Here is a 21,708-nt window from a genome sequence, read left to right on the forward strand (position 1 = left end):
ACGGAGTCTAAAATAAAGTTTTCAATAAAGAGAATTACAATATTCTAACTTGATTTAGGCAGACTATGCATCATTTACCTGTAGCATCTTCATATAAAAAAATTAGAAATAAAAACATTTAAATAAAAATTAGTATACTAATAGGCTGATGTAAGTGAAAGCAAAAGTACCATCCTAAAAACCCGGAGAAGAATGATATCACCCTTAGCTACAATTTTTTGAAGGATTAGATTGCTTGGAGAAAAAACAGTGGTCTGTTTTAAACTGACTGTGGCACATGGGTAAATGATAGGGTGACCATATATTCTTTCACTCAAATGGTAAGCAGGGATAAGACCACTCTCTACCAACAATATTCACACATGCACCCACTGAAGCACACTGGAAAACGAGACAACGCATATATAAGTTCCCAAATAAGTGTACACATGATTGGTAAAGGTACTTAGTAGGATACTGAAGGTAAGATAAGGCCTGTTTCCTTCTACTACTTGTTTCTTACATTCATTCATTTAGCAGATACTTAATGTGCACCTCCTACATACCAGGCACTGTTCTAGACACCGAGGATGCATCAGTGGACAAAAACATAAAATCCTTACACTCTTGGCAATTTCACTTGTCAATAAATGCTTACTGTTTGTCTATAAGATGCTACTACTAAAATAACTGCCATCATGTTATTATTGTTAATAGCATAAGACATGGCATTTGTTGTAACTGTACTCACTCACAGGTGGGAAACTATAACGTGTATAAAACAGACAAGTCACACGTGCATTTCAACCTGGACGGTAACAACACAACTACAGAAGCAGGGCGCAAGTACCAAAGCCTCTTAGGAACCTGCTGGAAAGACAATTCAAAATGCAGTACCCCCTCCGTCCTCCAGTGTGCAGGGAGGTCAAAAACAAAGCAGTCGCGCTGGGTTTTTACCGAGGGTGTGTTCCTGTGACTGAAGCCTACTAAGAATTTTCTGAATTACTGTGAGTAAGCAAATGCATAAGGAGAAAACAAGAAATCCGCTCTAGTCCATATTCCAAAATGGAGCGACAACAGACTTGGAGCTAAGAAACCACGATTCTTCTTTAGAAACTGGTAAATATGGGACACAAATTATTGACAATTTCTCTTAACTTTTTATCTAATGAAACTGACCCTTTGTAGAAACTTATAAATCAGAGAACTATCACCATAAAGCTGAATTTGTGCCCTCTTCAAAGAATCTCACAGACCGCAAGTGATTCTATGTTGGTCCTATACAGCGAGGGATAAAGGCAACTTATCGCTTACTGACATTTAAAATATTAACAATATTTCATTAAAAAAAAAGTTTACTACAATTTTTCTGCTCTACTGAAAATCACCAATTAGGTTAACAAAATTTAAAATACCCTCAGTAGGTGGTTTTCCACTAAAATGCATGCAGTAGTCTACTCTAATTGTTCAGATAAATCACAGGAGAATTAGCAGCATCGCTAACTTCCCAAGAACAGAAAGACAACAGGATCTTCTGAGCTCAGGGAGAAAGGGAACCTGACTGGGCAGCAGGAACACTGATCCTTTCTCCTCTCGTTACAAACCTTCTGTAGGATCACTTGTATTTCTAGAGACTGGACTATAAATGTGTTTTTAAATGAATTTAACTGTACCTCAGAGGTGTAATAAAAATGAATCAGGACATCTAGAGAAAGATTATCACTGCACTAGTAACATTTACGCCCACTCTTTCTACATCCTGAAATGGCTCTGGCAGTTGTAAACAGTATGGGGGATTTGTCATGCTATGTAATAAAAAATACGAAGCCACCGAGTAACAAGCATTTAACTGTTGTTTATGCAGCTTAATTCATACATTCATTAACACTAAATATTACTTTATGAATTTCAGAAGAAAATAATAATTTCAAAAACCCAACCGATTTGAAAAGTTTCAAACAAATCAACAAATAAAATTATACAAAAATTCTCATATCCACAATCCTGTTCATGAAAACATTAAGATGAAGAACTCGAGTTAAAAGTAAACACGTGTTTTACTAATTTATGTATCTGATACGAAAACAAAATGTGAATTGAGTACCAAAGCACAACTTCTTAGATTTCTGAAAGTTCAAAAACGGTAACTAAAAACCTTAGTGGTTTTTTTCCTTAAGTCCCTGTATATTTTGACTAAAAGTGAACAACAGTTTCATGTGCCAATTTCAAAACACAAGCACCAGTGAGTCATCACCCTCCCCAAACAACACCCTAATAACACAGTAAATCAATCTTTACCCACAACCACAGACTCATGCTAACACAAGGGGATATACTTATGAAACATATAAAAGAGTGATACACTGCATACGGATTTTCAGAAAAGGGAAAAAATTGTATTCTTTAAAGTATTTCAAAAAGAAGGGCCAAAATATGTTATTTTAAAATTTGTATCTATAATTTTCACCAAAATTGCAGGCATTCTCCAAGTTGGGTAACCTGTTTTTATTTGCCATGATACTTCCTCTTGAAAGAGAAACAAGACACAATACTTCATCTAAAAACAACTGTGTGAGAACATAGCATTTAGTGTTGTGTTGGAATATAAAATTTAAATCTTAAAATTCAAATCTTTAAAAAGCATAGTGAAAACATTTTCTACGAGCCAAAGGTTTTAGGTTTACTGAAAGAATAGTGATATTTCTTAAATTTCATTTGGGTTTTCCAATTTTGGACTTTTCAATCACAAAATATGAAGAAGAATTTTTAAAAGTCATAATAACTTATCTCTAAATTTAAGAACATACACGCTGTCAGTTGGGAGGGAAAACTAATTCTTACCATATTGTAGTTGATATTAATTTAGTGTAATCCATAGGTCTGGTCTATTTATTTTTTCCCATATAGTCAGAAATCATGGTAACAAAATAATTTTTAATCAGCCTTTTCACTGGTTCCCCAAAATTTGAACATTGGATGAAAATGTTTATAGTTCCAGAAAATTGTCATCATTCCTCTTGCACTTACCAGTGTTGTAGTGATGCTGCACCAGATATCAGTTTAAAGCTTCAAGAAATAGTAACACTATTCCTGTTTTGTCTCAAGTATTAGCAATTTATGGTGAATCTACAGCCTCACTTCTTTCGGCTCAGTTTTATTTTTCTTTAGGTCTTAGGCCCTGAGCTTCTCTAAGCATCTGCTTCCTGCCCATCTTATATAGTCCTAATGATAAATAAATCATTTTCAGACAGTTTACCATTGGGTTTGACATTTATAATCTGTTTTTCCACTTTAAGAATATTACCGGACATACAAATAGACATACCGTATCTCTGTCTCAGACAGACACAGAGATGCAGATAATAAGCATTTGCTTCACAGTAAATAAATACCAAAATAGAAAACTTTAAATGTTTAATATCCCCATCAATTACATTTTACAAATAAATAGCAGTTTGTTATTAACTTGGAAATGTTATATTTGTACCAAAACAGTACAAACACCTAGTAAAGCAGTATACTAGGGACTCTATTTTTTAGATATTCCACTGTACAAAATAGCCATTAAGTGATACAGAGATCATAGTGGTTGAGAAGGAAAGGTTAAGCAGCAAAATAAATAAGTAAATAAATAAAACAAGCATTTAGAAGCAAGCAACACATGCAGAACGAGCAAGAGATTAGTTTACATGAAGAGGCAACTTACATGGCTGTTGAGAAGAGAGCTTCTGTGAGTGGACAGACCGTCAGACTTTTGCAGCGTCTCAATCGCCATTTCAATCTGATAATAGATGTCATTAAAAAAAGGGCTCAAGACAAGATAGTAATAAAAGGCTCACCAGAGAATTTCTGATAATTTTTTTAAAGTTTCATTTCCTCGTGAATGGTGGCAAATGAATAACTCTCACTGTGTGTGTCCACCACCTTCCCCCACCCCCAGAGAATAAAATAAAAATATGCACACCAACAATAAGCCCAATCACAAAACTGAACCTTTGTTTAAAAAACATTCTCTAATTATAATCAGAATTGAGACCAGAGGAGCATGAACCCCAGTGGATTTTTCTACTTATGAGAAAAAAATTATTGGCTTTGGTATTTCAAGATGTGAAATAACCACTCTTTCTAAATTGTCTCCTACCTAGAGAGTATTTAATATTTGTTCTATTCTGTCATAAAATAGTACAGATTTTGTTTAACATGCATTAGTATTTTAATGCAAATGTGCAGACACCTTCATTAATGTTCAGAAGCTACTAAAACTATCCACTCCTCTCTTAACCCTGTATTACAATTTGGAAGTGGGGGGTCATTAGTATGAATGAACATTAAGATGTAATCATGGCCCCTACATCATGTTTTAGGATATGGTGGTGAGGAAGAGCTATTAGAAATGACAGCAGAAATAGAACATAGAAGAGAAAAATAATTCAGAGCCAACAAAGAAAAGGGACAACCACAGAAAGTTTTATTCATGTAATCTCAGCACACCATGGGCAATCTAACACCACAATTAAGTAGCAGGTGCCAATGACATATGAGATGTGCTCTTGATAACCTCATATTTAAAGATATCTACCCATCAGCTCCTACTATATAGCACGTACTATAAAAACAGGTCCTGAACACCCCATATTTGGTTACTGGATTATATTAACAATATTAACTAAAGTTAACTAAAAATCACATTATGTAATTTAAGAGAGAAAATCTGTATCATTATTTTTATTTTTACCACCTGATCAAATCAACAATTCAGTATAAGCAGTTATAAAAATATTTAATGCTTTAAAAATAGTTAACTTACTTATACTTTACACTGGCTATGGAAATTAATGATTCCTTGAAATTTTAACAAACTGCAACCTCCCACCACACAAAAAAAGGAGGGCGATATCCATAGCAAAGTCCTTTTTTCCCCTTTCTATTGAATTTCTAATTTTTTTGTGATGGAATACTTCATACACAGACATTCAGTCTCAATTATACATAATTTTCTTCTAAACAACTTGAGAATTAAGAGTTTTAATATTATTTTATATTCTTTTCCAAAGTTACTGGTTCTTGGTCTTCCCTAGAGTTAATGAAATGTAATACTGAGGAGAATGTTAGAGTAGAAATTATAGAAAAAGCATTCTTAAAATAGATACCAATTAATTCGTAAGATATAACACAATTTATTCTATTGCTAACTTTTTTTTAGATCACAAAATTAAGTAAACTGGCTTCTAAAACATTCTGTCAATCAGGATGTTAAGGCAGTTTATCATTATACTTGAAAATAAACTGAAGGTGACACTACTGCACAAGTGAAACAGGATACATTACAGAAAGAGTAACATAAATGTAATGAGCTAACAAACACTTCAGAATGTTGGAGTGTAAAACTATAAAGGACCTCATATTACATCTCTTAAAAGGGTATCAATAGGTGCTCTTCTTTTCAAAGAGAAAATATAGAGGAAAAAAAGCCTGAAATAACTTTCAATCACTTCTAGGAAGAATTTGCTCAAAACTTTAATTTGCTAAAATGCCTACATTTTCATTAAAGTTTGAGGGTGAAAAATTTGAACTTAGATTTCAGTCTACTAAATAAAAATAAGATGACCTGAATCTTAGATGAAAGGTCAGAACTATCAGAAATCCATGTCTGGGTTTGTTCATCAGCAATTTTAAATTAAATAAAGCAGCACTTATTTTTCTGGGGGGAAAAAGTTAGATGATCTGCTTCTATTGCTAAGTTGCTACTCCAAGGTGGTCTCTGATTTCCGGACAATCCCATAGAGTGACAGGTTATTAGGAAATGGGTCTCTCATTTCCGGCCAGCTTTTGAAGAGCTTTGGGGGAGTCAGAGGGTCCAGAAAATATCTTGGTTCAAACTGGGCTCCCTAGAAATACGCTTGCTAGACTTTCTAGAATTCTTTGGACCTTGAGAATTTTTGTTCCTTGTGCTACTTTGTAATACAGATATTAAAAATGGAGTATTTCTTTTTGGCTGTAGGAATCTTCTGCCCTACTTGACTTAGGCCTGTGCTGAGTTTGTAGAGGCTGACCACAGAAGGAAGAAACACAGAAAGACAGGACAAGCAAGAAATAAACACTGAGTGAAGAAGAGGACTGGCTCCCGAGAAAGCGCACTGGAACCTGCTGGGAAGCTCACAGGATTCCAAATACCTACGAATTCTCTGAGGTTCATTAATCAGTCCAAAGAGAAGCCAGAACATTTAGCGACCACCTAGCTGATAAGAATTTCTGAAAAGCATGCAAAAAAACTTAACATGTATTTATAGTATTTATTAAATGAAAACATTGAAGGGAATTCTTATCTCATGGAAGGATCATAGCCCTGATTCCATTTTTTTTAAAAGGCAGGTTTCATTTATTACACAGTGACTGTGTACCCATCATATATAACATAGCGTGCAGGGAATCATGATAAAAAAAAATTCACAACCCAAGAATATTATAATCTGGCAAGAGAGATAAGGCACGGCATATGTATGTACAAATGTATAATCAAACGAACAGGGCCATATGTGTCAAAAGTCAAAGTGTGGTTCACACATGTAGAAGAAAATGAAAACTTTATTCTGGGGGAGCCTTGGCCTCCTTCTGAGGATGTGACAAAAACCATGACCCCTCTACTTAGAAAAATGTATTTAGGTACACCTACAAAACTTTTCATTCACTCTCTCAGAATTTACAGACTCCCCAATTCAGAGCTCCGTGCCTTAAAAGAGGGAGTGTTCTCAGCAGGGGTGGGTGTTGTAGAAAAGAATGGACTCGGTAAAGTCGGGAGGTGGGGGAAGCACAGTGTCTGTCCCTAGAACTGTCAAGGAGTCCAGTTGGGAGGGTGCGAGATGCGGGCATGGTGTGAGGTGAGGCTGAAATAACAGGTTGGAATTAGTTATTGGCATGTGGGAGTCAGGGAAGGAGAAATGTCACCAGGTTTTAACGGAAGTGTGTGATGCTTGAAAAATGCCAGTTTTCAGATAAGGCTAGAAGGGTTTTATTAGGTATAACAGACCATGCCCTGCTAGTTGAAAGGCTAAAACATGTAAGGAAAGGCTAAAGCCTACCCAATAAATGTTTGTTGAATAGAAGATTTCAGGGGACAAGAGCATGATAAGAGGTTAACACCCACAGGAATGTGTTACGGAAAGTGAGGTGAGAGAGAAGCTAGAGGAACAATGTAAAACCAGGGAAGGGTGAAAGCGAGCAAAGGTCTGATATGGCAGTTATGGAGGATTAATCAGCTCTACTATTCCACATGTATTACTGATGTCACTCTTACCAATTAGCCCATGATTTGGTTTTGTCATAGTTTCATGGGGGTTATACATATAGGGGTTGGAGAGAGAGAGTGCAAACTAGCTAAATAAAATATGGTAGTGAATTAGGATAAATTTCTACCAGGTACACTGTGGGTTAAATTAATTTGATAACTTTTCCATTATTATGGATTAGGTATTTGAGCAAATATTGGTTCGAGCTTGTGAGGGTTAAATCTCAAGAAAAAGATGGCAGAATTTAACATTTTACACTGAAAATACTGAGGCCAAAGTGAACTGATGAGATCATATGCTTCCAGTTTACTGTAGATCATTCCAAACTTAAATTCAGTCCTTAAGGAAAATTTATGAATTCTCCTGGCTAGAAGTATACTTAGTACTAAATTACATTCCACAGTACCCATAACTGTCATATTTAAGGTAGGAAATGGTGATGAGTAATACAGATGGGAAATTTGCTTAAAAGTAGGTTTATGGATCCAAAAGATTATTGACCCAAATGTTCAACATGATATTCTCATATATCCTCTAAGGAATGTTTTTAATTTCAACAAAGGTATTATATCACTGTAGTTTCATGCAATAAAAATGATTAAATAGCTAGATTAACAGCAAGTTAGAATTAAAAAGTGATTAAAATTCAAGAAATATGTGGGTGTTTTTCCCCAGTAAAAAATAAACACCGCCTTCCCCCCAGCATAAACAGCTATGGTGCTTGCTAAGATAAAGGGAACTTATCAGACTAGTAGACTTTCATAAGCTTTCATTCCATTTCAATAAACATAAAACTCCACTGTATACAAGGTGCAGCATTAGCTGTGTGTGAGTGTGTATGTGGAGAGAGAGATGAAGAGATAGAGAGGGAGATGGGGAAATGGACGGAGGGAGGGAAGGAGGGAGAGAGGGAGACAGACAGAAATACTTGCAAAGGTATTTAAAACATAGCCTTGTCAACCAGATCACAATGCATCGGGCCTCAGTGGTAAGAGTGACAAAGTGGACCTATTCATATACAAAGAGCTTCTCTCTTTTTCTTTCTCTTCCTCCTCTCCCTCTGATGATTAAAGGCAACCGGGATGAATTAAATAATTAAGTATTACCAGAATACAGAGGGAGGGAAGGAGAGGAGAATTACTTGCTGGTATGGCTAGCGAGAGCATGGGCAAGCAGAGGCTTTAGCAGAGGCTTGACAAATAATGCCTGGCATTCCAATAGGGGCAGGGTGGTGAACATTTCAGGCAGAGCAAATAGAATGAATAAAGGCACAGAGATAAGATGGCAGAACGCAAATTCAAGGGAAAGTAAGACTGGCTGAAGGATCAAGTTCCTTTAGGGGTAGGTAAATTAAGTTAGGCAGACTGCAATTTCTTGGCTGGGATCTTCAATTAAAACAATAGAGTCAATTAAAAAATATTTATTTTTTTTAAAAAGGGAATGAAACATTGTTGGAAAGCTTTTAGAAAGGGAATCTATCTGATATGATAGCACTTTATATATTAACCTGGGATATAATGTAGGGAGGGAAAGAACCTGGAGACAGGAAAACCACCTTGAAAGCTATGGTAATAAGGCAGCAGCGAGAATGAGAAGGAATGAATATAAACGTATTTTTGAATTACAGATCTAAAGGTGGGAAATCTGAGGCAGAAAGCTTGGCAGTGCCTTATTTTTACTTGAAACGAGCACAGGAGTCTTTATTCCATCACTGTGTGATTAGAACGTTTCAAATACACATATCAAACACACTGACATGAATAGATTCTAAAATGTTTTCCTGTTCATTTCTCTGCGGCATGATCTTTATCCTAAGAATACCGATCATTCTGTTATTGAAATTTCAACTCTCCTGCAAACTATTATAATCAGATTAGCAGGAGGCCCTGTGACAACCTGAAAGACAAATTCGAGGCCTCAGTGCTGTCTTCTTGAGTGTTGCTCCACTCTTTCTATCTATCACCTATCTATCATTTTTCTTTAGATTCTTTTCATTTTTAAAAAAAAGTCCTTTTGCCTTTTTCTATTTAATAGTACAGAGCCAAATAATTTTTTTTATTACTAAAGGATTCACGGTTGTTTTTCACAATTAAAAAGTTGGCATGGTAAATAAACATTTTCCATTTTATACTTAAACTAAGGTTTAGACCATGATTATACCTCATCTTATTATTTAAAACATCAATTCTCTGAACTAATGTATAGCATCAAGTTGTATTTCTTACTAAATAATCATCCTAACACTGAGTTGCCAAAAGTATACACATCCTCTCCACGATCATCTAATGCTAGGATACGCAGCGCTTGGGCGATTAGGCTGCTTCTTGATGATCCTGGACTATTGCCTCATAATCAGATAAGAAGCTATGGCAACTCCTCTGAAATCAAATGGTGGGATGCTCCATTTCAGATGACGTGTTTAGCACGGAAAGGCAAACTTACAGAGCATTGAGATTACTGGAGGGGGTGAGATTTAGAAATGTTCTGTGAAAGAGCAGGTAAGAAACTGATACCCATCCCAGCCACTATGGGCATGTGGCTTCTTAGAAAAATAGGTCCTGCCCAGCTCCATGTGGCTCAATGGTTGGAACATTGTCCCATATACCCAAAAGGGTCTCGGGTTTGATTCCCGGTCAGGGCACATACCCAGGTTGCAGTTAGTTCCCTGGTTGGGGCACCTGCCTGAGGCAATGATCAATGTTTCTCTCTCACATCAATATTTCTCTCTCTCTCCCTCTCCCTTTCCTTCTCTCTAGAATCTATGAAGAACATATCTTCGGGAGAGGATTCAAAAAAAAGGAAAGAAAAATAGGTCCTTTCTGGAAGATAAAAGATCCTTAGGAACACATTTATGTACATCTATGCAATGGCCCAAACAGAATGTCATATATGTGGACAATTAGGACTTTCTCTTAATGCAAATGCTGACCAGTCATTCCATTGCATGCTAATAAGAAAGAAGGAAAATGGACAATTATATCATCTTACTCACTGTCTTTACAGGTCAAGGCATATTTTCTTGACTCTGAAATGGCTTTTTAATCTTTTTTAAAGACTAAAGGTCAAGGCTGATATATTCAACTACCATTATAATTAAAATTGGCCTCATGGTAAAAACAACTTCCTTTCTAGAACTGTTAAAGTGATTTAAAAATAGAAGCAATACTATATGCTCTATGACTTATAAAGTCTTTAATTCTCATTTGATCTTCTCAGCAACTCTAAAATAGGGAAGGGAGCAATATCATCTCCTTTTCACAGATTAGAAAATTGAGGCTCTCTGAAACTGAGGGGCTTTCTTTAGAACACATAGGTATTAACTATGAACCCAATATATATTTCTCTAAATTCAACATCAGTTCCATTTTACACAAATATAACATGACTGTAAATCAAGTGGACATATTGCAAATTGTTTTAATAAAACTATCTTCTAAGAAGCAGCCTGTAAAACTAATACTTGCTACATGATTTACTGTTAACAAACAAGATTTACTTTTAGTAGGAAAGGGTTTGAACAGGGTTGATAAGCGTGACGTGAATGTGATTTCAAAGTGATCAGTTACAAGACAACAACAAGCTTTGAATGGATAAATTTAATCATCATAAAATAGTCATCCTTAATGTATAATGTGATGTTTTCTTGTTAATGAAGGTTACTCTGTTAACCCTACCAGGTACCACTTTCTTAGAGAAACAGCACTTTTGTTTCCTGGTGAAGGAGCAGTAAATGTTGTAGAGAAACCCAATAAAGAAAATACACTTAAGACTGAAAACGTCCTTTTGGGTAATTTCTCCCCTAAACTCTAAGACTTTACATTTAATCTGCATCTAAAATCTCAAGTAAGACCGAAATACTTCTACTTGGCAGCTTTTGTTCAGAAAAGGCATCTGTGATTGCTGACTGCCCTTCCTCCTGGTGTATGCATATGTGGACATGGGGGGCTTTTCTACAGGAAGCACTTCAACCAGGAGCATCAAAGCAAAGGACACTTTCACTTGGCATTTAGTATATATAATCATTATAATACAGGTATTTTTCAAAGTGTGGTCCTAGAATGTTGTTAGAATCATCAGGGCACTTGTTATAAATGCAAAACAGGAACAACTGCAACAACAAAAACAACAGAGAGTCTGCACCCGGGTCTCTCATATATGTGTTGCTAATGCTTTGATCTCCTCCCTCAAGTTGTCCAGAGCATTCCTTTTCAGAATGCAAGGTGTAACCCATTCATGAACTATGAAATCAGTTATGTGCGTCCTGACAGGCATGTCTCAAAAATTAAAGATGTCAAACAGAGAAGAAAATAATGAGATGTCCTTGCACACGGTATGGATAAGTATTGTTTCGTGGAACTTTGGTTTTGGTCATCCGTATATGAATGTACATGTATATATACATAGTCATATACAAGTGTGTATGTAAGTATGTACTCAGGACTGTATGTATGCATGTATGCATACCAGCACTGGGCCACAACGTAAAGGTACTTCTGATTGTAGGTTGTGCCCCCAAAACTTTAAATGCTCTGCATTAAGGAGTTAAATTAATTCCCTCCTAGTCATTGGAACCCTTCTTCTAAGGACCCACAGGTGTCTCTTGGGCACAGGGGGCCAGGTAATGCAGATAGAAATGCTCCTACTGAAGTTAAGGCTCTGAATATGATACTCTTCTTTAATTTGTACATTCAAATAACATAGAAATCAACATATAAATACATTACTCCACAGCAGTGTTGAGAAGTAGCTTAACTGTGAGAGATTCATGACTGGTTTATTTCACTTAGCATAATAATCTCCAGGTCTGGCCGTGCTGTCTGCCTTTTGCAGATTATTCTGAGTACTAAGAACATTTTCACCCTGTACTTGTCTATATGATCACTAAAACGGAGGTTTTAATGAAGTGTGATCTGGGATCAGCATTAGCAGAATAACCTGGGCGTTTGTAAGAAATGCAAATCTTGGGCTCTTCCCCACAATGAATCAAAAAAAGCCCCTAGGATGGGGTCCAGGGATGTGTGTAACCGATGCTCCAGGGAATGCTTACCCAAGTGCGAGGACCACTGCACTAAAACGTGATAGAAATGTCTTTCCTTGCCAGGGTCAGACTGCAATGATCACTTCAGGGAAAATAAAAAGGGAAGAAATGGGTACGCTGACAATGGTGCTAGCTAACTTTATTTAAAGGGTGATTCGGAAGTCTGTGTATTATTTAGATTTTTGCTTTTCTTTCATTCTCTTGCTACTCAATCCTACCCAACTTTTAGGCAATTTTCCAATTTATTTTAGCAACAAAATAAGGAGATAAGCACAATTTTGGTGAATCTAAAATTAATCAATTTAAAACATATTAACATTTGTGATTTAAAAAAATAATATGGCGAGAGAGAGGATGAAACTAACCACTTAAAAACAGTCTGAGGGCTACCGGTGCATTTCCACTTTTGCCTTGAAGCACCAGGTACTGTTGGGTGCTGAAGCCAGCTCCGCTACCCACGCGTAAACCTCTGTCACTCAGGAGCACGGAGCCTATTGCTCAGTAAGTGTTTGAGAGAGTGAGTGACCGAAGCAGATCGTCCAGACTCTAAGTACACGAGTCCAAATACAGAACACGCCCACTCCAACAGGCTGAAGAATGGCTCTAAAAATCTTTACTAACTTTAAGGCCCATTTTCACTCTTTAAACTTTCAACAGTCTAATAAAGGGAGGACTTTTTCTGAAACCTAGTATCAGGGTTTAATTTGAAGAATTACACGTCATAAGAGCCTTTATATTGGGAATATAAAGAGAGTTGTTTCAACGACATGCATTTGGGGAACGTGACCAAATAGATACACTTAATAATCATTAAGCACTTGTCTGAGATTTTTTCAAATAATAAATCACTTGTTTGAATAAATAATATATTCACTGGTCTCCCACTTTTTTTTCTTCATGCATTCCTCTAGTGATCTCTTTGTGCTTATATAAGCACATACTAATGCATGTTTCTATTTAAAGGCACACGCACACAAAACCCCTTGCTTTTTCCTGTTTGGAGATATATCTCTATATCTATCTCTATCTCTCTCTATATTTCTATATCTCTATACCTATCTCTATATCTCTGTATCTATCTATATCTCTATACCTATCTATATTTCTGTATCTATCTATCTATATCTACATCTATATTTGCATACATTGCCTCATTCTTTTTAATGGTTTATAAAATTCTGCTGAATGGAAAAATGCATCAAAATTTATTTAGTTCCTTGATGATGGACAATTAGGCTTTTTCAAAAAAAATTTTAATTGCAAGTAACTCTACAATGAATCTAGTTGTTTATGCAGCATTTCACGTAAGTAAGAGTATCATCAGTAGGATAAATTCCTATAAGAACTCTCTGGGTCAAAGGATAGGTATATTTTTAATTTTGATAAAAATTGCCATATTGCTCTTCAATCCTGAGGCAATTTAATTCATATCAACAGTGAGTCCTTTACACCCTTGCTAAGTCTTACTAACTTTTTCAGCTTTGCCAGAGTGAGAGATAAAAAATTGTATCTCTTTGCAGTTTATTTTTTCTTTCCTTTCAGTGGACTGCTGGTTCATATAATTTACCCATTTTGGGTCCTTCTCTTAGCTGATGGATGATTGAAAGTAGTCTACATAATAAACAAATTAGTCCTTTGATACAACGTCTCAAACTTTATGCCAGGTTGTCATTTCACTATTGCCTTTGTTTATTGTGGATTTTGTCATACAAAATACTTCTACTTATGTAGTTGATTACATCAATATGTTCTTTGTAGCTTCTGAATTTTATATCTTGCTTTGCCACTACAAGAGAATAATAAAATACATTTTTCCATTCAAGTAAAATTAATTTTTATATAAGGAATAATGTATGGAACCAATCTAATTTTCTTTTCTAAATAGTTGTCCTATTGTGCCAAACATTATTTACTGATAATCTACTATGTCTCCACTGACAGGCAATGTATCATATACTATAATCACACATGAGTTTAACTATATTCATATATGAATATATTCATATATTCAATCATCATACACCATATTCCTATATGCATTTGGCCTAGTTATGCCCTTTTAGTTTATTACTGGTCTATACTGGTCTATTCCTGTGCCTAGAAAACTGTTTTAATTATTATAATTTTATGTTTGAATAACTGGTAGGACTGTTCCCATCCCACCCCACCCTCCATTATTTTTCTTTTTACAAAATTTTCTTCACTATTCTTGAATGTTTATTTGTATAAACAGCCTTTCCTCTAAAAAAAATAAAATAAAAATCAATTGGTATTTTCATTGGGATCATACCGAAATATTTTAAGTTAATTTAGGGAAATTCAAAATGTTCGACACTAAAACTTTCCTTTCAATTAGAAAAGTTTCTTTTTCTGCCCCTTAGGAATCTTAAAAAGTTTTATTCAGCAGCTGGATCTTTCACATATATTGTTGGTTTATTGCCTGGTATATTTTGAATTTTTTATAAATGAGATCTTTGCTTCCATTGTATTTTCTAATTACTGTTGTTTAAATATGGGGAAGTTATTGATGTCTTTGTATATTAATCTTATGCTCAGTTACCTTATTAAGTTTTCTTATTATTTGTTATAGTTTTTCATTTGATTCTCCATGATTTTTATCAGGTGTACAATCATATCATCTGCAAATTCTTCACCTCCTTTCTATTTTTATATTTTATTTCCTTCTCTTGTTTAAATGCATCTTTCCTATAATTTTGAAAACACAGTTTCTTTCTTACGAGGCAGATGGGAAAGTTACTAATACTTACAGTACGTTTAAAATAAATGTGTTCAATTATTTCTGTTACATTACAAAACTTCTAGCCCATGAAATTTATAGACACCAATAGTTACGATCAAACACAATAGCTACATTTTAAAAGAAACCAGATAATTCTGCGACTGATAAACAAAGCTGCAGTTATGCATGCTGAGAAAGTGGTAATCAAATCACATGCTTTTGGGGTATGAGCTGATAAACATGGGGACATACAGATTCCTCTCATTTGAGAATTGATCATTTGACACAGGCATTGGGTTGTATTTTCCCTCATTAAGTGAAAAGACATGGGCCAGTGGAAGAGGCAGTATTAAAATTTTATGGGTCTAGTATTGACTCATGTACTTCACAGACTACCATGTATTTTAATTTGCTACCAATATATTTCTTATTTTATCTGGATTACCTGGTCTCCATGAATGAAATATTAGTGATTCTTTTTCTTTATAACTTATAGTAATTTCAAACTAGTAAATTAATTTGAAATTTGATTTACAAATATAAAGATCAAGCAAAAGTTACACCAGAGGTCACCTGGAACATAATTTACTTCTGTATTTACAAGTAGAATTTGTAAACATCATTAAAATTTCCTAAGCTAGGTTTCACATGAAATAGAATTTAGCCATTTCTGGCATGTTACAACACACCTGCGTTCTGAAATGTTTCGGCATGAAAGAACTAAAAATTAAAATAACTCATTATATTTCGCTTTAGAAATTCAGGGGAATCCATCAGCTGTGCTCAGGAGAGGCCAAGGCCCCTGTCACTCTGTCTGTCTTAACCTTCTAGTTTATCAAGACTTCCAGGAGTGGAATGTCTTACAGCCTTAACCGTAAAATTACTGACTCTAAATCTTATCAGCTTCAAGGCCGGAGCAGTGTGGAACTGACTGACAGCTAAATGGAATATAGATGAAGTGATTGAGACGACAAGTCACTCAAAGTCCCATTTTATTAAGTGCTTTAAAAATGAGGTCCCAGAACCTTCAGTCAATTTTGGATTTAGTGCAGGAAGCAGAAGGTTCGTGGTACTCCCTCTGAGGAGTTTCATTTGAGGGCTCACGTTGGCCTAAGGAAAACAGGACACCGGAAAACAGAAAATGCTGAAATCATAATGGACATACATGCTTTTGCCAAAATAAGTGGAGAAGTACTTTTTTGTCACTGAGGCTACGTGAAAGACTAAGAAAATTATTTAAAATAGAAATTACATTGTAATGTGTAAAGTATAACTGATTTAGGCATAGTGTATGCACTTCTAAATTGAAAATTTCTTCTAAGCATATCTTTATAAACAGTAATTAAACACGTTTTCATCTCGTGTGACTACATTGCTTTTCTATCTCTAGCCATAATCAATTATCCAACATTATTTCAACTCTTTTTTCCCTTTGGTAAGATAGATGGGCAGTTCAGCTCCTTCTAACAGTCATATTTCCCATAAATATAAGGAGGCCCTTCAAGTACTGATATGAAAAAAACACCTCTGAGATGTACTGCTAGGTGACAAAAAAAGCAAGACGCACTATTTTCGTCATCATTTGGATTTAAAAAATGGTAATGAGAGAGCGAGAGAAAGACATTCTGCTTGTATATTCACAGAGTATCTCTACAACGATACTAAAAAGAACTTGGTAACAGTGGTTGCCTTTAAGGAGAAGAGCTGAAGAACAGGGGTGAGAAGGAGGCTGCATTATGTCCTTTCATATATCTTTTGAATTGTGCAACTTAAGAATGTATAATTCACATAAATAAATAAATTAATAAAAAGTTTAAAACAAAACAAATGGCCATAGGTACCGCTCCAGCAGAGGAATGAGAAGGCAAAGTCATTTTCTGGGGCGCTATACATATTCATCTTCTTAGAAAAGAAACATTCTTTACATCAAATCCATAAATATGTTAACCCAAGGATAAAGAAATAAAAGGATCTATAATTCTTGAATGAATTCTTAACTTTCTATAAATTTTAAAAGGTAGGCCAAACTTTTATTTATATAGCCGCAAATGGACATTCAAATTTTCCCCCAAGTAATAAAAAGAAATTATAATATTTTACATTAATCAAAAGAGGGAGAGACATGAATAATTTTAGTTTCAAGACATTTTCTCTGTGCCCCTTGGTGGGATCTAATTTTAGCAAAAGCCACTTAACATATATAATTACTAAATGTATATACAGAAAGATGTAAAAATTAGCTTTCATATCACAGTTTCAACAGAAATTAATGTAACCTTATTTAGCTAACGAGAAGAAAAAAAGACCCTCCATAAATAAGCATCTAATGATAAGAATTCAAATGTTATTTTATGGAGGAGTAAATAGAGCTTCTTAAAGCAAATTGTTAATTATTGAATAGTGTGGTATAAGATGAACTATGTGGTGATGAGCACAAAATATCACCTATTACAATCACAAAATTTTGATATTCAAATGCAAATTGTTTTCCGGTTTCAAAATTCTAAAATTCTGTAAATGATATGGTTATACAGAAAAATAATGAAGAAAAATTAGATTTTCAAATGAATGAAAACACACAAGGCAACGTGGTGGATGTAGTTAGAAGAAATATCAATGTATAATGAGTTCGGAATTCTGACTGTAGTCAACTCTTCTACCTCAATGTCCATGTGCTACTAACATATTAACAATAATTAAATCTCTAGAATTAATTTAATGAAATATAAAACATTTTATTCAAGTAGTAACACAACTGAACTCATATCTAGAAATGTTCCAACAAAAAAGTTACATCATGTTTTTGAAAATTCTTACTTAATACTATCAGCACAAAATGTGCTTTAAATGTGTGTATATATTTATGTATGTAAAACATATACATATAATTTGTACACACATGGTAGTTTCAAATTGGTAGTTTGTACCATAACATTTTCGTCAAATAAAATTTAATTTGTTACCATCATAATCTTTTGAAAAATTCTGACAATTTCTAGGTACCTTGAACACTGACAATTTTTACACTGCATAAGCAAAAATGAAATTCTAAAACATGTTTATGTAAAATATTTTTTCATTTAAAGTTATAAAACTAAAGTAAATCATGTGCTCAAATAAAAATTCTCCATAAATGATTCAGAGATCCTTCTAGTATGAGAAAGATGCTTTTACACTGAATACTAGACTAGGTAAGAAAATATTCAAATGCTAATTATTTATTTTTCTTAGCAGTGGCTTCAATTTCAAATCATTATCTTTTTTCATTGGCATATCTGGAGAAACTGGTTTGCACACTGGAATAAACTTTTCTTTGTGGCAGGAAATTATTCTTAATAATTCAAATGAAAGTATTTCAGTACAGTCAGAGGTCAAATGTAAAAGACAGTTAAGGTGATTATTTGGAGAACCAGAGAAGAAACCTTGCTACACAGGAACTGAATAAAGGTGTTAGGTTTGTGTTATTTCCAAGAACTCAAACTTAACTAGTTTTACATCAACTGAATTAACGATACATTTCACTTATTAGCGGCCCTTAAGAAAGGGCCCAACTCCAATCAGGGATTTTGCCACGGTACAGGCTCCTCCTACACAGTCAGTTGCAGCAGGCACGCTCTAGGTGACAGGGTGACTGTTAAACAGCTAGAAGAACTGAATTTATATGCCACAGCTCAACATTTGGAAAGAAATGGCTTGAGTCTTGACCAACAAGTTGTTAAAGATTGTGTACTCACAGACACAGACAACAAACAGCATGGTGATTACCAGAGGGAAAGGGGTTAGGGGTAGGGGTTAGGGGGAAGGGGAAAGAGGGGATAAATGGTGATGGAAGGAGACTTGACGTCAATATTCTAAAATACTGTAAGTGATATGGTTATACAGAAGAATTCTAAAATTCTGTAAATGATATAGTTATACAGAAAAATTATACAGATGATGTATTATAGGACTGTACACTTGAAACCTGTATAATTGTATTAACCAATGTTACCCCAATAAATTCAATAAAAATTTTTAAAAAGAAAAAAAAAAAAAAAAGATTGCGTTCATATAACTTCCTTGCCTGGTTTATAGTGAATGAAATAGAGACATAAAAATAAGCAAATTCACTTTAATGACATGATACCTACCAAAAAAATCTCTGAGTTTTAGCAGTTTGAACAACCAAAAAGCTACAAATATTCTAACTTTTGGAAAGAGGAGGATGGTAGGAAATCTTAAATAGGTTTCTTGGCACTCAAACTTTGTTAACTTCCCTATAGGAACAGATGTGAAACTGTAAACAGAATCACCACTTCACTGTGAATGAAGCAGGTGAAGATCTCTAGCACGATAGAGAGAGGAACCTAAATCGAATATAAATTTGGTAATAAATACAAAGTAATCCTAGCTAATGTATACTTAGAGAATATAAATCCAACCCTTGGCAGGATCATAATGCTCTGATGAGGTCACTTATGATAGTTCCAGTCAAAACTTATCTTTCTATTTAAGGTTTACATTCCTCTTGCTAAAAGGGAAATTTTCTTGTAAAAAAGAAAAACAAACAAAAAAATCTTTAACAACAAAATCTTAAATATTAATGCATTTAAAAAAGTAAATTAATTTAAAAAAGTAAATTAATTTAAAAAAGTACAATTGATACTATGAATTGAATTGGTCACGTATTTTTAGTAGTTTCCCACTATTTCCTGTTATTGTAATTCAGTTATTTTATTTTTAGGGTTAGTTTAATTTACCAATTAATATAATAGAAATCATGTATCAAATTTATGTAATGGATAACTTAAGGAGTAATGACACTTTTCCATACTGTATATAGAAGAAAATCAAACAATATAATTTTTCCTGATAATGTTTGCACCTGTATTTACATGACTTGGAATAATCAATTCAGTTAACTCAGTAACAGCTCTGGCAAATCTAGTTAACACACTGCCAGTTGATAAGCATGTTTAACAGGTAGCCAGAACTCAGTGTGAAGGTAAACAGAAGTGCCTGGAGAAAATAAAGGAAAGGATGGGAGCCGGGAGATGGCATGTTATCATGAGAGAGGGTGGAAATGAGAATGGGAAAAGACTCCTCCCTGTTTTTCAGTTATCCTGAGGTCTTAAAAAGTGGTAAGTACTTCCCTTTCCACTGCAAATGACTTTCCGGGTGGCCCTTGTCAGGAGCACTATAAAGCACTGGCACCTATTCTACTGCTTTTCATTTCAAGGTAAAGATACAGTTATTTTTACATCCTAGAACATGTTACGATTCCTTCGTAAATATTATGATTTTAAAGTTGGGAGGAAATTAGGAAATCACTTAATCTAACCACTTATTTTATCGATAGGGGAGCTGAGGTCCAGAGAAGGTATGATCTAAACTACATAAAAATACTGTGACAAAAAAAAAGGTTTAGACATGCTGCCTATTGCTATGAAAAGCAAGAGACAAATATACATAAGATATAATTCAAAAACACAAAGAAAAGGTTACAAGAAAGGAACTGCCCACTGAGAACTGCTAGTGACCTGTTCTGATGTAAGAAACAGTGAACTAAGAGTAAAGAGCTTCAAAGAACGGATCAGGGAAAAGGTGCTGATGAAAGTGTAAACACATGCAATTGTCACAAACAGAAAAGTACATACAAAGTACTTACCAAGTACATGTTATATCTTGGAAATCCATAAAACGAAAATTGTAAAGCTTCTCATATTACTTTCTGGCAAATTTGTTTCTATAGTGGTGCGTCGGTTTTCGAATGGACTCCGTTCTGGGAGAAGGTTCGAGCTATGAAACGTTGGAAAACCGAGGGAGCCACAGCCGACAGCGAGGCCTCAGGACCTTGCCCTCAGCGGGGGCCGCGGGGCATGTTCGACTCCCCAGGCGGGTTCCAAAACTGGAGCATTTAATCCTGGGTTTACGTCGTTCGTAACCCGAAATGCTCGTCAACGGAGACGTTCGAAAGCCGAGGCACCACTGTGCCTCTATTTCATTATAAGAACAAAGTATATGGTAAGATGATCATAAAGGGGTGCTTGTGCTTATTTCAAACCCCCAGGCCCCTTTTACACAGAACACCTAGAAAATCACTCTCATTGCTGCTTTAGCTAGGTACTTCTAAATGATTACAATCTTTTATATGCTTAGTTGAGGTGAAAACAGAAAGCTTCAGGTTGCAGTTTGATGATACTGAATTCTACACAGCTTCCTATGACTATTTCTGTGACATCATTTCACTACATCAAAATATCTTATGTCAAAATAAATGTATTTGTTAAATTCTAAAAACTTGAAAACTCAAATATGTGTGTTCCTAAGACACTATTAGCTCATAGCAACGATCAGAGCCAATACAGATATTTTTCACTGGAATTACCTAGATCATTGCTGCCCAAAGTGGCTCTCTGGTAGAATGCAAAATGGCTCTACATATGGCACATGCATAAACATTTTTAACTTACTTTTAAAGAATGGATTTTAATATACCTTACAAAATAAATACATGTAGTTTTCAATTTTAAAAGTGAATCAACCGAAAAACATCTTAAGTAAATAGTAGTATCGGTGGCATGTGAATACGGCCACATTTACATGTCTACGGTCTGGGAAATGCTGACCTCCATCAGTAACTTCTCTGGCAATGAGCTAGCATAAATATTACTGGTGAAAGATGT

The 21,708-nt window shown here is 34.8% G+C and overlaps 1 protein-coding gene across 4 annotated transcripts in view; it reads right to left on the bottom strand.

The window, feature by feature from the left end:
• The window catches only part of RFX3 (regulatory factor X3), a 252,404-nt gene that overhangs the window by 70,078 nt on the left and 160,618 nt on the right, over positions 1–21,708 (bottom strand). For all 4 annotated transcript variants that reach the window (XM_081150809.1, XM_081150810.1, XM_081150808.1 and 1 more), the window contains exon 5: positions 3,686–3,760. In XM_081150809.1, coding sequence (XP_081006935.1) covers positions 3,686–3,760 — 75 coding nt within the window. The remainder of the gene's footprint in view (positions 1–3,685; positions 3,761–21,708) is intronic.

This window comes from Miniopterus schreibersii (assembly GCF_964146895.1).
Source record: "Miniopterus schreibersii genome assembly, chromosome: 11".
Taxonomy (NCBI): domain Eukaryota; kingdom Metazoa; phylum Chordata; class Mammalia; order Chiroptera; family Miniopteridae; genus Miniopterus; species Miniopterus schreibersii.